This window comes from Papilio xuthus, unplaced genomic scaffold (genome assembly GCF_000836235.2).
Source record: "Papilio xuthus unplaced genomic scaffold, Pxut_1.1 DF827714.1, whole genome shotgun sequence".
NCBI lineage: Eukaryota > Metazoa > Arthropoda > Insecta > Lepidoptera > Papilionidae > Papilio > Papilio xuthus.
The window spans coordinates 6672031-6689377 of NW_013530935.1; the positions used below are offsets into that span (position 1 = coordinate 6672031).

Below are 17347 nucleotides of genomic sequence, written 5' to 3' on the forward strand. Positions count from 1 at the left end.
GGGGGGGGGGGGGGGGGGGGCTGTCGCTTAATTACGCGAGTAGAGACACAGCGTGACACGTGTCTCGGAAACAGCGGCACTTTGCTGTACGTCACTAGTTTGTTATTTTTGCCATAACACATCTTCCTTTAACATAGATATTTATGAGTAATGAGTAGCCTTTACATTAAAGCAACTAATTTAACGACTTACTTGAGTAACGCAACAAAAGGTTTTGTGATAATTTATGATGATTTTATGGAATTAAGTAAATTCCACTTTCCATTATAATACCGATTAAAGACGATGCATTTAATTTAATTTATAGTTGATATGTAATAAACAAGATTGTGTTTATAACACAACAGATAACTACGTCTAACTTAATACACAATGATTAGCAACCTGTCAGTTCTAACATTTTAAATGATTGCTTTTGTAACGAAGTGAATGATGTGTATCCAATCAACATTTATACTTGATAACTGTTAAAATGTATGCAGATGATGTAACTAAATCGTTTTGTAAAAGATGCACTCACCCAGTTTACTAGTGAAGTGATCAGAATATCGATATGATCTAGAAGAAGTTCAATATGCTTTTATCATTGGTTCTGTAACAATAAAACTGTCTAAAGCCACGATATTTTTTTCTTAAACAACTTGAATAATATTAGTGATACTATAATAATAAAATATGAAAGACTTGTAATTAAAGAACAAAAATAAAAAAGAAAGAGTTAAATAGTTTTATTAAATGCATTTATCGATAAAACAAAGTTTGAAATATTAAAATATTATGATTTCTATCTTTGTAGTAATTTTATGCATTTAAATATAATAGAATCTCTACATCGCATCGTGCTTCCCTATACCGGCACCGCCGCTCCCCGCCACTGCCGGCACGCAAATTATATTTCAATTAAGATTAAAAAATTCAGCAGCAATATAAAAAGGACATTAAACTGTTACGCGATTAAGCATTCATAAAAGCTCTCTATTTTATCAAAACACATTAAAATTAAATTATAGTGCGATCAATCAAAATAATTTAACATGCCGGCTCTCGACTCCCCTACCGTCTCCTAACGCACATCTACATTTTAAAGTGTAGTTTATCTAATCTGTGCCATCATTAGAACCCGACTATATCCACCCTACTTTGCCGCTTTTTAAATCAACGATATCGGTAACTAAATCTCAGTATCGCGGAATCAGTTATAAAAACATTGCAACAAGACATTTCCAACATATATTCCTAACAATCAGTATACATAAATGTATTCGATGCTTCAGTTTATACACAATTTGATAAATATTTAATATATTTAAAGTAAATTGCGTTAAACAAATCTGAGAAACTTCAATCTGAATATCCCTAAGCAATAAAAATATCTACAATTATTAATTTTCGAAAGCAATATAAACATTTAAAGCATAACGAAGGAGCAATGCTGCGTTGTTCAATTAGAAGACTAACATACCAGCATACTAGAATACATCTCAGAGTCTCTTTACAGCGTCTATTAAAGTAATCATAATGATGGCTTAGGATTTGCATTTTAAGTACACGCAAAGGTATTATAACATGAACTGGTCAGTGCTGTACCTATATCACGCTGTACACTTTAAACTACGCAGAATGTGTCGCTCGCACCAACCACAGTGTGTGATAGTCAATAATTTCATTGAATAATATCGAAACGTATGTTAAAAGATGGTGTGATTTTGTAATCTTTACCATTTCATGATGTTTATGATACATATTAAAGACAGATGCAATTAGACAATAAGTGTTTAACATATAATACAAAATATTCAGTCATTTTATTATAAATTGATGCAATTCATAAATAATAAGAAAACAAATCCATTGACTAATAGTCTGACTAAGTTGCCTCAATAATCGCATTCAAAATAAACAGCTCTGCACACAAACTAATTGCATTATGCATTTGTGCCGCGCAATGCCGGGGGCCGGCGGCGCGGCGGGGCGGCGCACATGTGTACACACAGGCCGCGCACTGGGGCACACACCCCACGGATTAATGCCATCGAATGCCAAATGAGCTATGACACCGTGCGGAGAATTGAATTAAAAAAAACCATGTCCATTTCACCTTTATGAAGCTCCTAACTCAATGAAATAAGGTCTTAATTCCCTTGATGGACAGTAAACGTACTTGCAGGGTAATTGCACCCAGTTTGGTACATTGGCTTTTGAGCTCAATTTGTGAATGAGAGTCTCATTTGGCGGCGATGCTCGTTTAACGTTTTAAAGGATTACGGGCGTAGTGCGGCGCTGCACAGCACTAGTGACTTCTCAAATCTGTTTTACTAAATGTCAATTTACTGTTGATTACATAAATCATTTTGTCATCGTCTATTTTTATACCACAATTATTGTGAGTAAAGCTTACTTTACAATTCTTACACATTTCAACCGAATACGACGAAATAAGTTGCCTCTTTTATGATATCTCTTAACGAATATAACCGATTTGTCAAGGTTAAGAAAAATGCCAAAAAAATGAAAAGATGATGAACGTAATGTTTTTGTTCAGCGGTTAATATGTTTGTTGAAAACCTTTAGCAAAAAGTGTATATGACAGTTCACTTAGCAGCCGTCACGGTGATGACGTCACGGACGCGGCGGTGCAGCGGCTGAGATTCACGTCCATTAATCTCATTATTCACACTTGATCTGATCCCCCTGCGCTTGCCCGCACCCCGCCGCACCCCGCCGCACTCCGCTACACTTTGCTTACATGCAACCGTGTTACTGTCTCTTTGTATTTCTCAATACACTGCCTTTATCATCAAGAAATTTATTGCATTCGTTTTCATATAAAGAGGAACCCTCGGAGTTTATTATATCTAGTAATTACATTGATTTAAATTAACCTTCACACAAGTGACATTCATAGTAATTTGCTCTTCGTAAAAAGGATTAGATATCTTAAATAAACTAAATTAAGTAGTTTTTACAAGGTATAATAACAGTGAAGCAAATGTAATATTAGATGGATTTCATGATAGATCTGCTCAATCTCGCAGTGGCGACTTTTTTCTTGTTTACTTGTCTTTTTGCCGAGTAAACACAACTTTACTGACGCTAAATTAATAAACGAAGGATATAATATTTACACTGTGATTTAATTCGTATAAATCAACATTGTAACGGCATCGTGTCTTACCGAGTGCCCCACAACAGCTCTGCTCACCCCAGCGCGAGGTATCACTTAGTATAATATAATTTGAACCCTCGGCTCACGTCCCACGCTAAATATCTGCGATGATGTACGACCCGGGACAGTCTGGAGCGCCGGGAGCGTCGGCCTCCTCTCCCGCGACGACTGCAGCGGCCGCCGCGGCCGGGGGCGACGTTTGTTTCATCACTATCATAGCTTTTGATGTTGTTATTGTTTTTTATTACTTGAATTGTTGTTGTGTTTGATATTCGTACTACGTCATATAATATTTTGTCTTCTGTAATTACAATTTAGACATATTATATGATATTAAGATCAATGAAATACGAATACGATTATTATCTTTTTTAATGTTAGATTGTAAGCGCACTGCTGTATGCCATAAGCTTTAATAATTTACGAACATTCCTCATTTTGAAGAACATTTAGTCCTGAGATATAACTAATATTACACGTATCTCATTATCTCATTGTACGTTTTCACTTAATTTTTAATACAGTCTGTTGATACGAGTACGTGATATAAAATTTTAATGAGAGAAAATCAGAGAACAACCGCTACAATTCCATAATAAAATTATGTTAATTCGAACATTCTCTTTCATATTTCATTTTGTAAGTATCGTACTTTCAATTATAAAGTTCACCGAGTAGGCAGCTAAATACGCGTGACCGCAGCACAGTGGGGTAAACGTCCCAGTCGCTGGCTATACGACCGCTTTCAATGATCCCGCCCGCTGCTAGCTCGCAGCCTCCACCGACACTGTACATATTCATCTCTCGCTACGATCTGTTTTATGCAATGAGCTTTCGAATAGCGCACGCAATGTATAGTGTCCATTTCGATTTGTGTATTTAGTATGATTGTGATGTCTCACAATGGTGTCGGATGCTAAAGAGCCCTCCCCTCTGGCATTTAGCGAGCGTTTAGCCGAGGGGTGAACATGTCACACCCTAATTAGTTCAGAATCAAACGGGGACTTTTTACGCCTATTTTATTGTTGGCTCAAACGAAAGTTATCAAGTACAAATGATCACTTAAAATTAAAGGACATTTACTTTTAGAACTGTCTGATGAAACATTTCAAACTAATTTAGTTGAATTTTAGGTGAATTGTGTATTAGCCTCGTTTGTTAAGATAAAGTTAAAAGATAAACTGGCTTAGACTACATATTTCTACTTTTCTTTCTATCTTTATCATTTTAATTAATTCAACGACGGTGGCCCCCCGGTCTAATCTTTTGACATTAGTGTCATAAGTCTTCTATCATACATAATTTTTATGCACAAATTGTAAATAAGCATCATTATAAAAACTATTAACATGGTATTAATTAACGAGGACATGGAAATAATCCAATTTAAAAATTATTACCATAAACAGAGTCGCGGGTCGAGACAGTTCAACATCAATCGTCAGTATATTCATTCATTTAAACGAAATTCCGAATGGAAACAAAGTAGGGATTCGTCCACATGTCCAGCGCGGCTAATCCCCCACTATTGAGCCAATCGTTTGACTGCGCCGCGACTAAGTGATTGACTTTTCAATCTATATAATCCGATTACTGATGGCATACGACACGATTGATTGTAACCTTCTGCACTGACCAAATATTTGAGCTTTAATTGTAATGTTATAAGGTCTAGAATGGCGCGGACGCATGCGACAGATGGTGGACGCGCCGTGTCGCCGTGGGTACGCGGCGAGTGGCAATAACGGGCGGTTTTACCCCACTCGCCTCGCGTTACTTAATTGTTAGAATGCATTACTTATAGTATTATAATATTATGCGTGTTTTACGACCGATTAGCATTATTTTGAACGAAAAATTTTCAACTAAAATAGATTATTGTTATAATTATGTTCTTTATAAAGGATTAGCGCGTGATAAATTTCAATTTTGCATGCATATGTTTAGCACTTACAAAAGCTTTCGTTCAAAAATGATTATGTTATGTATTGTTACTTTAATGACTGTATTATTAATATCACGTTATTCTTTTGTATTTTTGATTATATTTTCAAATAACAAAAAGCAGATATGTCTAAATATTATAATGATGATGTTCTCTTCATTTCCTACATTCTTTCAATTTATAAAATGTTTTAGAGCGGCCATAAATATTAAATTTGTTTCTCATGTTGCTATCAACATCGATCAGATCGACGATATCATTCATATATTTATAACATATACAAAAATGTTTCGAACTAATCTTATATTTGTTAAAATTTAATTTGACTCATTTGGCATTTATTTCTAGCGACTTGTTCAAGGGTGATCGCTTTACTTTGAAAATGTATTAACAGGTTTCCTGTTTAGATCTGATCTAAAATTATAAAGTGCACTTTGCTTAATAAATGTCAAATAGCAACCTGAAAATACATAAATAAACCGGTTGCAAAACTCCTAAGTCAAAATCTCTGTTGGACTTACTCTGCGTTAAATCTTAGTTCAGCTTACCTTAACTTGTGACTCGGTCATGCCGAGTGCGTAGGCGAGCTTGGCGCGTTCAGGACCGGCCAGGTACTTGGTCTGCTCGAAGGTCTTCTCCAGCGCGAAGATCTGTTGCCCGCTGAAAGTGGGCCGCGTGTGTTTCTTCTTGCCGTCCTTGTCCAGACCACCCTGCGCCGCGCACGCGCTCAGCGCACCGTTGCTCACTGAATAACAAATATACGCGTTACAACACTGACATATCTAGTCACTCTAGCTAGTCTTCGAATATATAAAATACTAACATTAAACAAAAGGTTTTATTGCTAAAATTCTCAAAGCTGCAGTTGTTTGTTTGATAGTATCTCACAGAATGAATTGTATCCAGTTTACAATCAATGTGTATAGAATGTAAGCTATTCTGACCTCCATTCGAGTACAAATTTTAATGCAATGGTGTATCAACAATTAGTTCAAAAATGTAAAAATAAATATCTCTCGTTTTATTTACATCGCAAGAGTACTAAAGCGTCACCGCCGCCAGCGCCAGCTCGTCCATGGAAGACGAACTTTCCGCAAATGCCTCCCGATGGAGACGGCTTTATCATTATTTTCATTTCATTTTTTCCTGCCCCCCCCCCCCTCGCTCCCTGACTTCCCTTTTGTCCCGCGGGATCTCGGCCGGCTCGTGGCTTGAGCGCGATGAAAACATCGGGATGCTTTTAATACTGCCATTATTTTTTACGCTCAATAACGATTCTTATGGTTACAATATCGACAGCAAATTTGTATTCGTTTCCAATTAAATAATACAACTGATATAATGCATTTCAGTACAAACAATTAATGCAAAACAGCATCCAAATGTAGTGACACGACATTACACGGTGTCTGGTTGGCTCCCGGCCTCACAGCCGAGCTCCGACACAAAGCGACTCGCAAACCTGAAGCTTACCTCTATAGTCTCACCAAATGACACCCCGAGCCAAACACCACGCGATAACAAACAAGTAAATATAAACTCTATTACAATCGCAGTAGAAAACTAAGTACATTGCATTAAAGCGTACCGAATTACGTTGAGGAAATTGCTAGCTTATATGGAAGTAGTAGAGTTTAAATTCGCTGTAATGTAAACATTAGTAAAGCTTGCAGAAGGAATCAATGTTGCGAGGCTTACGCGGGAGCCTGTGAGTTAATGTGTTGTTTAAAGTCATGTAGGTAGTTGTTAAAAGTGAGTGTTTCTGCTCGCAGCTTGTGTAGTAATGTTTACAAGAACATTCCCATAGTCAACTACACGTCACATACTTTTGCACATACATTAATGTTGTTGAGAGAACATCTACATTAACTAGTTAGCTGAATAAAGGTAACAGATATTTTTCTTATATAACTAACTTTTGCCCACGAAATCGTCCGTGCCGGATTTAAAAAAAATAACTAAATTAAAAGCCCAGGAGTCTTCCGCACTAGGTTCTATACCTATGGAAATTTTAAGCTAGTAACCTTTTTAGCTGTTCTGGAGATACCTTGTAACAAATATCTATGCATTCATACACACATTCGCATTTATAATATTAGTAAGAAGTAAGATATCACAAAGAGTTTATGAACGTAGAGCCGTTTGAATTTCTAAGAGCAGCAATATCTAACTAAAACTTTTCCTACCTGTTTCAATGTACTACATTTTTATTTATTGTTACGTAATGTTATGTATTATGCCGTACATTAGTTTAACAAATTGTAGTTGTAATAAAACAAAAGTAGGACAGTTATAGATAGATGGCGCTCGTAACTCTCCGGGCGGCAGTTCACGAAACACCGGAGACAAGAGATAAACTTGCCTAACGTAAAAATTGCATTAATATTAATGCAGCATAACATTAACCCAACGCTCAGTTACATTTATATTTATTTGTAGTAGAATATGAATCAATCCGGAGCTACAATGCCGACATATTCAATTTATGGAAGGTTCCTTTATTTACTACGGTAACTATTTAGCTTGATACTAGTATTCATGCTTGGTGTTGGCTGTGAAATTAGCAAATGAATTGTTGTGTTTTATAGAAAGAAACACATTAACTCCTCTCCATTATACTAATTTTCATATATCCTATTACTTTAATCGCTAGCTATGGCCCGCATCTCCGTCAGCGTGGGATTAAAAAAATAATATCTTTTACATGTGTGGCAAAATTCACAGAGATCTGTAAGAGATACCTTCTAACAAACATCCATCCATCCAACACTCGCATTTAAGATTTTTTTTAAATAGAAAGACATATAAATCTTTGACTTCGAATATAACTATTTTCAACTAATATCACTTCACTTCTTTGTGTTCATTTATAAAAACAAATCCATATAATTAACAAAACCCGTAACATTTTCACCCTGTCACCGTATCGCAGTGTCATGTCTCAATGTTAAACATTAGGATTACGTTTATAACTTAAAGTTATTACAACCAGATTCCGCTGGAGATTTCACAAATAACCTTTTTAATTATTCAAAGGCGTAGCTGCGATCAAATTAATTAAAATTTGTCAAATGCGCCCCCCGCGGCCAACCGCGCACCCCGCGCCGCCCCCGCACTGCCCCCGCACGCCGCACGTATCTACATCTTGACGAACTTCGAAAACATTTACGGCACTAAAACAGCGCATAACAATTACACGCCCAACCCTGACACAATTATCTTGGCGCTTAAAATCTCTGCACTCATACACACAGACAGCGGCGACCGCACAACCCTTGCAACCCCTTCCTCCCCGGGGACCTCCCCTGCCCTCCCCGCGCCACCCCCCGCCCTAGGGGTACTAACGAGGAGCGAACGGGGAGGCTAACGCGGGTACATATTGGAGAGCTTGTTGCTTTGCGTGTTAGTGAAAAATAGGGGAGATAGCCTTATGTACTGCTCGCTTCGCTATGTGGAACTACTTTCTTGTTGTTGTGTTCTGCCCACACTCTCTTTGAGAATAAGTCTGCTCATTTTATTTGTTTAATGTACACTTTAACTTTCGTGAACGGGGAATTATTGTTTGATTAGCTGGCTTCAACAAGCCAAGACTGTACTTTGAGATGATCAAAAGTCAAAAAGTTTTTATATTAGTAGATTGGTGGTGATTTGTTAAGTTACAATTAAGACAAAAATAAAGCGTAACTTTCTATATCAAATGTTAAAAGTGTTTATCACATCTAATCAATAATGTGCTATTAAAGCCCTTCTAATAAAATTGATACGGGAAGACGCTGATGTAATCTTTGCTGAATAACACAACATGAAGGTAACAACGACATAATAATGTAAACACACAGACAAGCGATTCATTCCGTTGTCGACAAGCAAACGTAACGACAGACGCCAAATCTGCGCTCCATCGTCTGAAAATAACCCTCCCCTCCTCCGAGGTGGGGCCGAGCACTTCTGCACCTCATTGTTCAGTCGTGCACGATGAAATGACTCCTCGCTCCCACCGAATAGAGTTTATAATGCTGTGTAAACTTGTGAGTACATTGGTGAACTTTGGTGGCAGGGTGTACACGTGTCAAAGAAATATGGCGCGCTGGTTGCGGCGAGGTAAACACGGGCGCGTTTTAATTGTCGCCGCAAGGAGTCACACCGCTCGCTGCTCGGGCTCTATCAGACTTGGTTGCCGAGCTGTTTGGTTTTAGATAATGAAGATTTTCTTATGTTGTATTGTTTATTTTTTGCGATAAAGTTAAGTATTCCTTTTATTTTGTAAGATGTCATACATTTATAGATTAGAAGGTAGACCTCACTATATCACAGATAAAGTCATACTTCGCCTATTCATTGAGAAATAAAGTTGTACCAAAGAATACAAATATCCATATGAAAGCAGCACAAAAGCACAAACATTTCAATGTTAGCATACGTATAATTATAATGATTACACACGAGAGGGCGTTATCTGGTGGCGTATGTCGCGACGCGGCGCGCCAACAGCTCGGCGATAACGCGGCGATACCGCGGCGCGGCGGGCGCGTGTCGCCGACAAGCGATCGCACGTAATGAAGCGATACGATATCACTCGACACGCACCACACCTGTGTCCTGATAACTTAAGGCTGTCTGCACACGCACACCTATGTTAACATTTCTAACATATGATACTTGATGAACTGAGCGTGATAAACAAAATATATTTGTTGAGAAGGTATACTAGGTAGACTACAGATTAACTATGGTGCAGATTTAAAAAAACACTATAACATCAGCTCATGAACTATTATTTTGCCTTCCACGATGTATTATCTAGACTACTATCTAGACATGAATAATTGCCGTATTGCTTTTAGCTAAGAGTAAAGAACCACAGTTCTGACGATTTTTCTGTTTATTCCAACAGAGTAGTGTTTGAATGCTGTAAGTTATATCGCTACTGTAGCTATCAAATGTACATATGAAGTTTGCAAGACACCTTTGCTGAAGTGTAGGAAGGAAGTACATCTGTAATATTCTTGTCGGTGCACATCAAACGGAACATTTGATCCCGGAGCGTGCGCGCCCGCCGTCCGGTATTACCATGCATTACTTACTCTAGTTAACTCAACGTTTTTGTTATTAATATATATGTATCACAAGGGACCGACATTATGTTTACTTTTGATTAAATGTATCGGAGAATTAGATAATTAACATATAACAAAAGTACAAAAATCACTCGTAGAAAAAACGAACAACGGCCTAATTGGTTATTAATGTAATAGTTAGAAAGACAGGCTGACATATGCATGTCTGTCACATTAGCAACATAGTCTTGTTCTTACAAGTTGTACAGTCATTTGTCAGTGGCTCCTTTACAATGTGCAAGTTTGCAGCACGCAGGCAGGCGTTGTCGCCGGGCGTCGGGCAACCGGCCAAAGTCACAAGACATGCAATACCTTATTTTAATTATTAATAGTTAAAGTTTTTAAGTTAAAATTTTCTATTAAAGTTTAACTTACATAACGCTATTTTATAACTTAATTATATACTATATGAAAAATATTTAAGCCTGTATGTGAACATGTCCTTACAAAGTGAGGTGTAAATCGTATGTTTGTATATTTTACCACTAGGCACAGATCGTATCTTCAGGTGAAGGCGATTTATATGTATTAACGTGCTTAAGTAATACATAAACGTAAACGAGATGAACAAACAAAGATAGCAAGTTTCTATTAAGCACTACCTTTGTTCATCTCTCTTCTTTTATACATTTATAAATGATGCTTCATTAACTTAATAGATAAATAAAATATGACATAAATGAGGTAAAATTGAAAATAGTTGTTTAAATTGTATTAGTTTTTATATATATAAGATTAATGGTCAGTTTTGAAGACAAAAAAACCCTCGTTACAAAATCTGTATTAAACATTGTAGGTAATAATAACCGTCACCTCAGTAAAACAAAGATGGAGTCTGTGTACGGGCGCGAGGTGACGCTGGAGGGGGGGGGGGGGGAGCTGTGACCGCACCCACGCAGCATTACGTTATTCTTAATTTAATTTCATTAGGCGCGGGCGAGATTGTTGCGGTTTTACAGCGGGCCGGGTGAAATTGGTCGCGTGCCCCCGTGCCTCCGTGCACCCGACGCACAATGCTGAAATTACTGAAGTCGCAAACGTTCAGGTGTGGCCGAGTCTAGATAAACTAACTTTGTAAGCAAAAATTTTGAAATTATGACGTTATCGGCATCGCAGTTAATCCAAACTTCAGTGCTCAGTGGAAAATCATTCAGATAAATATTTATTATAACTTAAAAGTGATTCCTGAAATCTTTGCTTAGGTATAAACCAACCTAGTCAGTACATAGTCCCTTGTAACACGTGTACTGTTACGATGCAATTAACCTAAAACGATAATAACATATAAATACTATGAGAGTATTCAGTGTGTGGGCGACAGGGGGCGCTGGGTGCTGGGCGCTGGGCGCGAGGCGGACACAATAAAAGGCGGGCGTCGGCTAACTGCCGCACATTCAAAACTGCATTCGGAAGTGAAATTTTAATTCGTGGCGACACATGCCGGCCGCCAGAGGGCGCGGGGGCGGCGGAGGGTGGCAGTGGGGCAGGAGGCAGGGCTGTCTTCTGTTATGTATCAAACAGACAAAACAGATAAGAAGTACTTGATTCCGTAAGTACTGACATTGTTCGGGTGTACAAGAACTTTGTTCGTTTGCGTTAAATATTCACTTAACTTAATCAAGGATTAATCTATTATATATTAGTACATTATTAGATGTTTGTTTTTAAGTTTAACCCAGGCTACACTTACACGTTTACCCACAGTTCAAAGTTACAATCAGCATTATATCAAAAATATTATCAATATAATTATGTTTATCCAAAAGATAAATTCGATGTCAACCCTATTTGGGGAGGTAATTAAAAAAATGTGTCCCAGTTCATTCGTGCGAGGCCAGTTCGACCGCAGCCTCCCCCTGCCCTCCCCTCCCCACCCCTGCTGATTAATAATTGGTGTGCGGAGGCGGACGTAGAGGATTTTTAATTAGCGGCCGAGTGTTTTGCAGCAGAACATTCTGCCCTCACAGTGAGTGCAGGATATTACAACGAGCACAATCCAACGCAGCACAAACTACATAATTTAAGAAAATTCCTCACAAATACTCAGCCTAGTGAGTAATATAAATGTTATTTTTAGTCTAATATCGACTGTTCTTTTCATTCAGTCTCAAACTCAGTATAGAATAGAGAGTTTAGATTCTTATTTAAAATTAAAATAAAATTAACTATGCCACTTTGCTTCAATTAAAATAACTAAATTAAGATGACAACTATAAGATTACTGTAGAAATCAAAAAGCTTTATTTCAAAGGCTTTGTTACTGACACAAATCATAGAGACGTGTTAACAAGTAAATCAAACATTTCTCCTCACTGCAAGTTGTGTCATCAAGGTGGACATCGCTAAGACGTTGACCGGGATAACATGAGACACAGTGCTATAAATTGTCATTATTATTGCGCTGGCCTATGTACTCGTAAATATCTTAATATTCAATGCCTTTTTGAAGATCAAGACATCATAAATGTTACCGCAGTAGTATCAAAATCCACATAAGAACTAAGTAAAGAAAGCAACACTTTCAACCAGAATATTTTATCAATCCATTGTAAATGTTGTAATCTGTTGTGAACTACACACATGGTGTCACTTCTAGAATACTATAAACACAGAGTATTAGAGACACGATGTCCTTGTTATATCCTATTCCATAGCCTATTAACAACTGAGTCCTTTTACTGCAATAATTTTTAGTTTTTTTATAAACTACATCTACATATTTAAGATGCGTACTTAAAAACAATGACACACACACGCACACACATTTGTATTATGCCTATGAGATGATGTGATTATGTTTACAAAATGTTATATAAATCCCCTATAATTTATTTTATCTGTAGTTCTAGGAAGTAATGGAAATGTTCGGTATCAAGGTGTTCCCGACGGCTGCGGGGATATCACGCGGCGCGGCGCGGGCTTACACAATCTGCACAAGCATTACTTTCTGTAATGAACCGTGAAGCATTGCATTGTGTTTAATCCCCTTTATAATATAATTACGCCTAATTCTAGATAGAGATATAAACAATTAGTAAACAAACGATCAGGGATATTAAATCCGATAAAATTTAATTTAATTTCATGTTCGCGTTAAATTAAAAAATCGTTTTGTTTTCAATTTTGGAATTTTGAAATTGCTGTAATCAAATTTTAAAAATATAACTGTTGTAAAATGACTAAAATTGAATGAATTCTATAAAATTCAATCATATTGGAGTCGAAACCTTCGTAAACAAAGCGATACGTACATTTTTTTTTTGCGTTTAATGTTTTAATATTATATTTTATAATTAAAAGATTTTATATAAACAATATTCAACCTTTATAATCAATTTATTATCTATTTATATTAATAAGGTAAGTATAACAAACACACGGGACAAATAATTAGCGTAAAGCTTGCGTTTATCTCGAGTGGGCGATTAGAGGGAGGCAGTGTGACACCGCCGCCGCCGCCGCGGCCGCGGTCGCTATCACCGCGGTGATAAGCCGCGATATTCATTATTAGAATCGCAAAGTGCCGTACGAATCTATATCAACTAATTACATTTGTTGCCTCACACACATACACACAAGTTAACCAACAGTTTATATGTACTATAAGGTTACATATAAAAGCAATAATATGAAACGACGGCTATTCTGTAAAGATGTATTTGATTATAAGATGCAAGAAACTCGATGATGTTTCGGTTCGGTTTATGACGCAATGTACTTTGGTTTAAATAATATTCATATACGACATTACCTATTCATTCTTTCATTTACCGTTGATTCCTGAGAACAATATCTCTATATAAAATTAATCTTTACCACTGTCATTTTTTTTTGATATAACAGAGATAACAACATGTTTGAATGGATATTTTGGTCTCAGAAACCCATGGTTAATTATAAGTTTATTGTTCACGTAATGCGAGATGTTACAAACTAACATTTAGTAATAAATTCCGCGGGTTTAGTAAGCCTGTATATTGAATAAGTTGATCTCTGAAAAATTAGTTGTAGGTAATTAAAACTTCATTCACAAATGTATCGGATCACGTGTAGTCAGAGAGAAACCCAATAATAATGTGTTATATTTAATTATTTCATCCTCATCATAATCAGCCTAAATTTGTCCACTGCTGGACGTAGGCCATTTAATTATTTACTTTAGTTAATTCTACTATAGCTAAAACTTCACTAAATACCTTAATGTGTGCATACAATACTTCCCATATAATAGAAAATGTAAAATACAAAATATCCGTAAAATTTAATGTGGAAACAACATTTCTTTCTTTTAAAATTTTATAAAGATCTCTTAAGACGTTCTGTAGAAACCTTCTAATTCCATCCATCCGCCCAATAATATTCGATTTTATAATTATAGTAAGATTTCGCATTGTGTTTTCATTCGTATTTATTAAATGATTTATCCCTCATCCGAATCATAGTATTTATTTCAAAATAATTAACGTATTAACTTGTTAATTACACCTTTTTAATAATTTAATGAAAGCCCAACGACTTGTAACTACCAGAGTCGTAAACATCAACGTAAATTTACGCGCCGTCGGTACATTACCTAACCGGAAGCGGATACTTGCTCATGCCGACGGACGAACTCAAGTATTATAACTTGCAACACTTAAACCCAACTTATTTCAACTAAACAACTAATGAATAGTATTTTATATATAATAAATGAAGATATTACTTAAAAAAAAGTTTTATGTAATAAATAAAAAATGTAACAAGTTTAGTTAATTTTCTTTAAGTTTTTGATGTCACGCAAAGATAAGTAAAAATTTGATAACTTGGGTAAAATGTTGGTATAAATAACTCCGATATCATAGAAAATAAAGTCTATATGGTGATAAGAACCTAAAGTTTCCTGAACTACCTAATGTATTATAATAAATTGTGCCTATTTCATTTGCCTGTACTTAAATTACTCATTAGACAATATGTAACAGTAAAATGTTGTATGTATTACATTTAAATGTACATAAATATCTGAAATAATGCTAAACTATTTATGCCAATTTGGACTAACATTACCGCAACCTACTTCGAATTTAACTTTGAACATAACTTTTGTATATCTACTATGTAGAGTTAAGCGAAAAAATACGTAAAAGTAGAGCAATTTACTGGTAGTTCTTTTATTTAGTATTGTAAACCTTAAATGTTTACTCCGACACTTAACACAATAAACAGTTAAATAGTAACCGTTAAATTGTATTTGTGACATCTTACTGCGTTGATGTCTTTTGCTCACTGCATTTGAAATCACTAATTAGTTGCTGGTTGCTAGCTAGTGTGGTACTCACTAGACTGCAGGCGGTCCCTCCAGGCCATGGGGTTGGAGACGAGGCCCTGGAAGCCGGGCCAGTAGAGCGGCTTGTGTTGCAGGTAATGCGCCATACCCGCCGCCGCCGCCGCCAGCGACAAACGCGGTGCCAGCAGACCCGCGCCCACGCCCACGCCTGCCGGACCAACGCCCACGCCGCCCGCCGGCCGCGACAGGATGTGGTCGATCCCGTGAGGGTTGGGCGCGGGTGGTGGCGCCTCCGCCAGCGAGCTCAGCGCCGCCAGCGGGGCTCCGAAGCCTCCGTCCAGGCCGCCTCTCGACAGAGGAGGTGAGCCACGAAGTTCCGACATGTTAGTACTAAATGTTCACAGCATCAGACACTGAGTCCCGAGGGCGCGCACGTCGCGACACGTTAGCACATAGACATGGCGGCTGCTGCGCGAGGGCACCGCTCGCGGCCGCGCTCCGATACCGAATGAAAAGCTCACAGACCGGATACAAACAGAAAAAAACTGTATGGAGACCGCCCAGTCAATCTAAACCTTATATCGGAGCGCCGCCCCCGGCCGGCGGCGCGCGAACACCGTGCGTCTCGCTCTCCCGCGCTCAGGCCAGACAAGGATAGCACAGGCGGCGTGTTAACACGATAGCGTAGATTTAACGAATCGCTATTTAATAGCGCTTCTTGTCTCTTTATAATTAAGTCTGGTGCAGTTTTTGCGGAGCGGCTCCCCCCGGCGCCGCGCCGCTCCCCCCGCGGCCCATTGTGTCCGGAATAATAAGGCACTTCGTGAATAGAACCGTTTGTCGCGTGCATCCGGACTCCGGAGTATTTGTCCTTAGATAATTTATGTGACAAATATTGTATTTATTGAGAGCACTCGATCCGGACAGAAATAAAACTCCCCGGACATTAGCGGTCCCCCGCCTCACCTCACTCGGTCTCGCCCCGCACCCTGCACAAATAAAATATTAAATTTTATGGTTTTTAAGGCATTTACAGACAATTCTCTCTCTATTAATCAATATAAGTATTCAGTACTATTAACATAGAAGCGAATACACACAGTTTTTTTTCTAAATCTGTAATTTTCAACCTTTTTTTAAAGACTTTTTTTTAAGAAATAATATTAATAAAAAGAAATTTGAAAAATCAAGTTATCAAAACTTTATGAAACTTAATCATCCAACCGATATAATTATCTCTTGCACCTTGCTGTCCATAATCCTTTAACTTATTAAAAGCATATACCGAGTTATCAAAATAAGGTTTGAAAATAATCTATCCAATTAAAAGCGACGGTCACATCCGGCAAGCGGCGATAGTAGCGGCAGCGGCAACGGCAGCGGCAAGCGGTAAGCTCTCACGAGTACAAAGAACTGAATTAATGAAAAACTCGCAGACCAATTGTACCACAACACCGAGTCAATTTTATAAGCCCTTTTTAATCCCTAATGGCGGGCATTAACCGAAATTAAAAACCTCTTCCCCTAATATATATGGCGGTGTAATAAATAAATATAACAATAAACGATTCCGGATGAAAAAAAAAGGAAACGTGTGACAAAAAGCTGCCCTCAAAAGCTCCGAGCACAAAAGGCAGCGCAGATAATGATAGCTAATGATAACCGAGATTTAGTATTCACTTACGTAGATGTGTTCAAATTTCATGCAATTTTTATTGCCTTATTAAATTTAATAAGTTTGTGTAACTCGTATCTATTACTTGATAAAATTGCAGCTATTATATATTTATTTAAAGTTTAATTGCATTATTTATTCATATTAAGATAAATAATTTTTATTTTAGTTAACA

At 37.3% G+C, this 17347-nt stretch overlaps 1 protein-coding gene across 1 annotated transcript in view; it reads right to left on the reverse strand.

Moving 5' to 3' along the window:
- HGTX (HGTX homeodomain transcription factor) overlaps window positions 1-15989 on the reverse strand; it is a 34162-nt gene extending 18173 nt beyond the window's left edge. Inside the window, exons 1-2 of the mRNA XM_013310524.1 lie at window positions 15550-15989; window positions 5660-5856 (exon numbers count right to left, since the gene is read on the reverse strand). Of these exons, the coding sequence (XP_013165978.1) occupies window positions 5660-5856; window positions 15550-15880 (528 nt within the window). The 5' untranslated portion in view covers window positions 15881-15989. The remainder of the gene's footprint in view (window positions 1-5659; window positions 5857-15549) is intronic.
- Between the last annotated feature and the right edge of the window lie 1358 nt (window positions 15990-17347).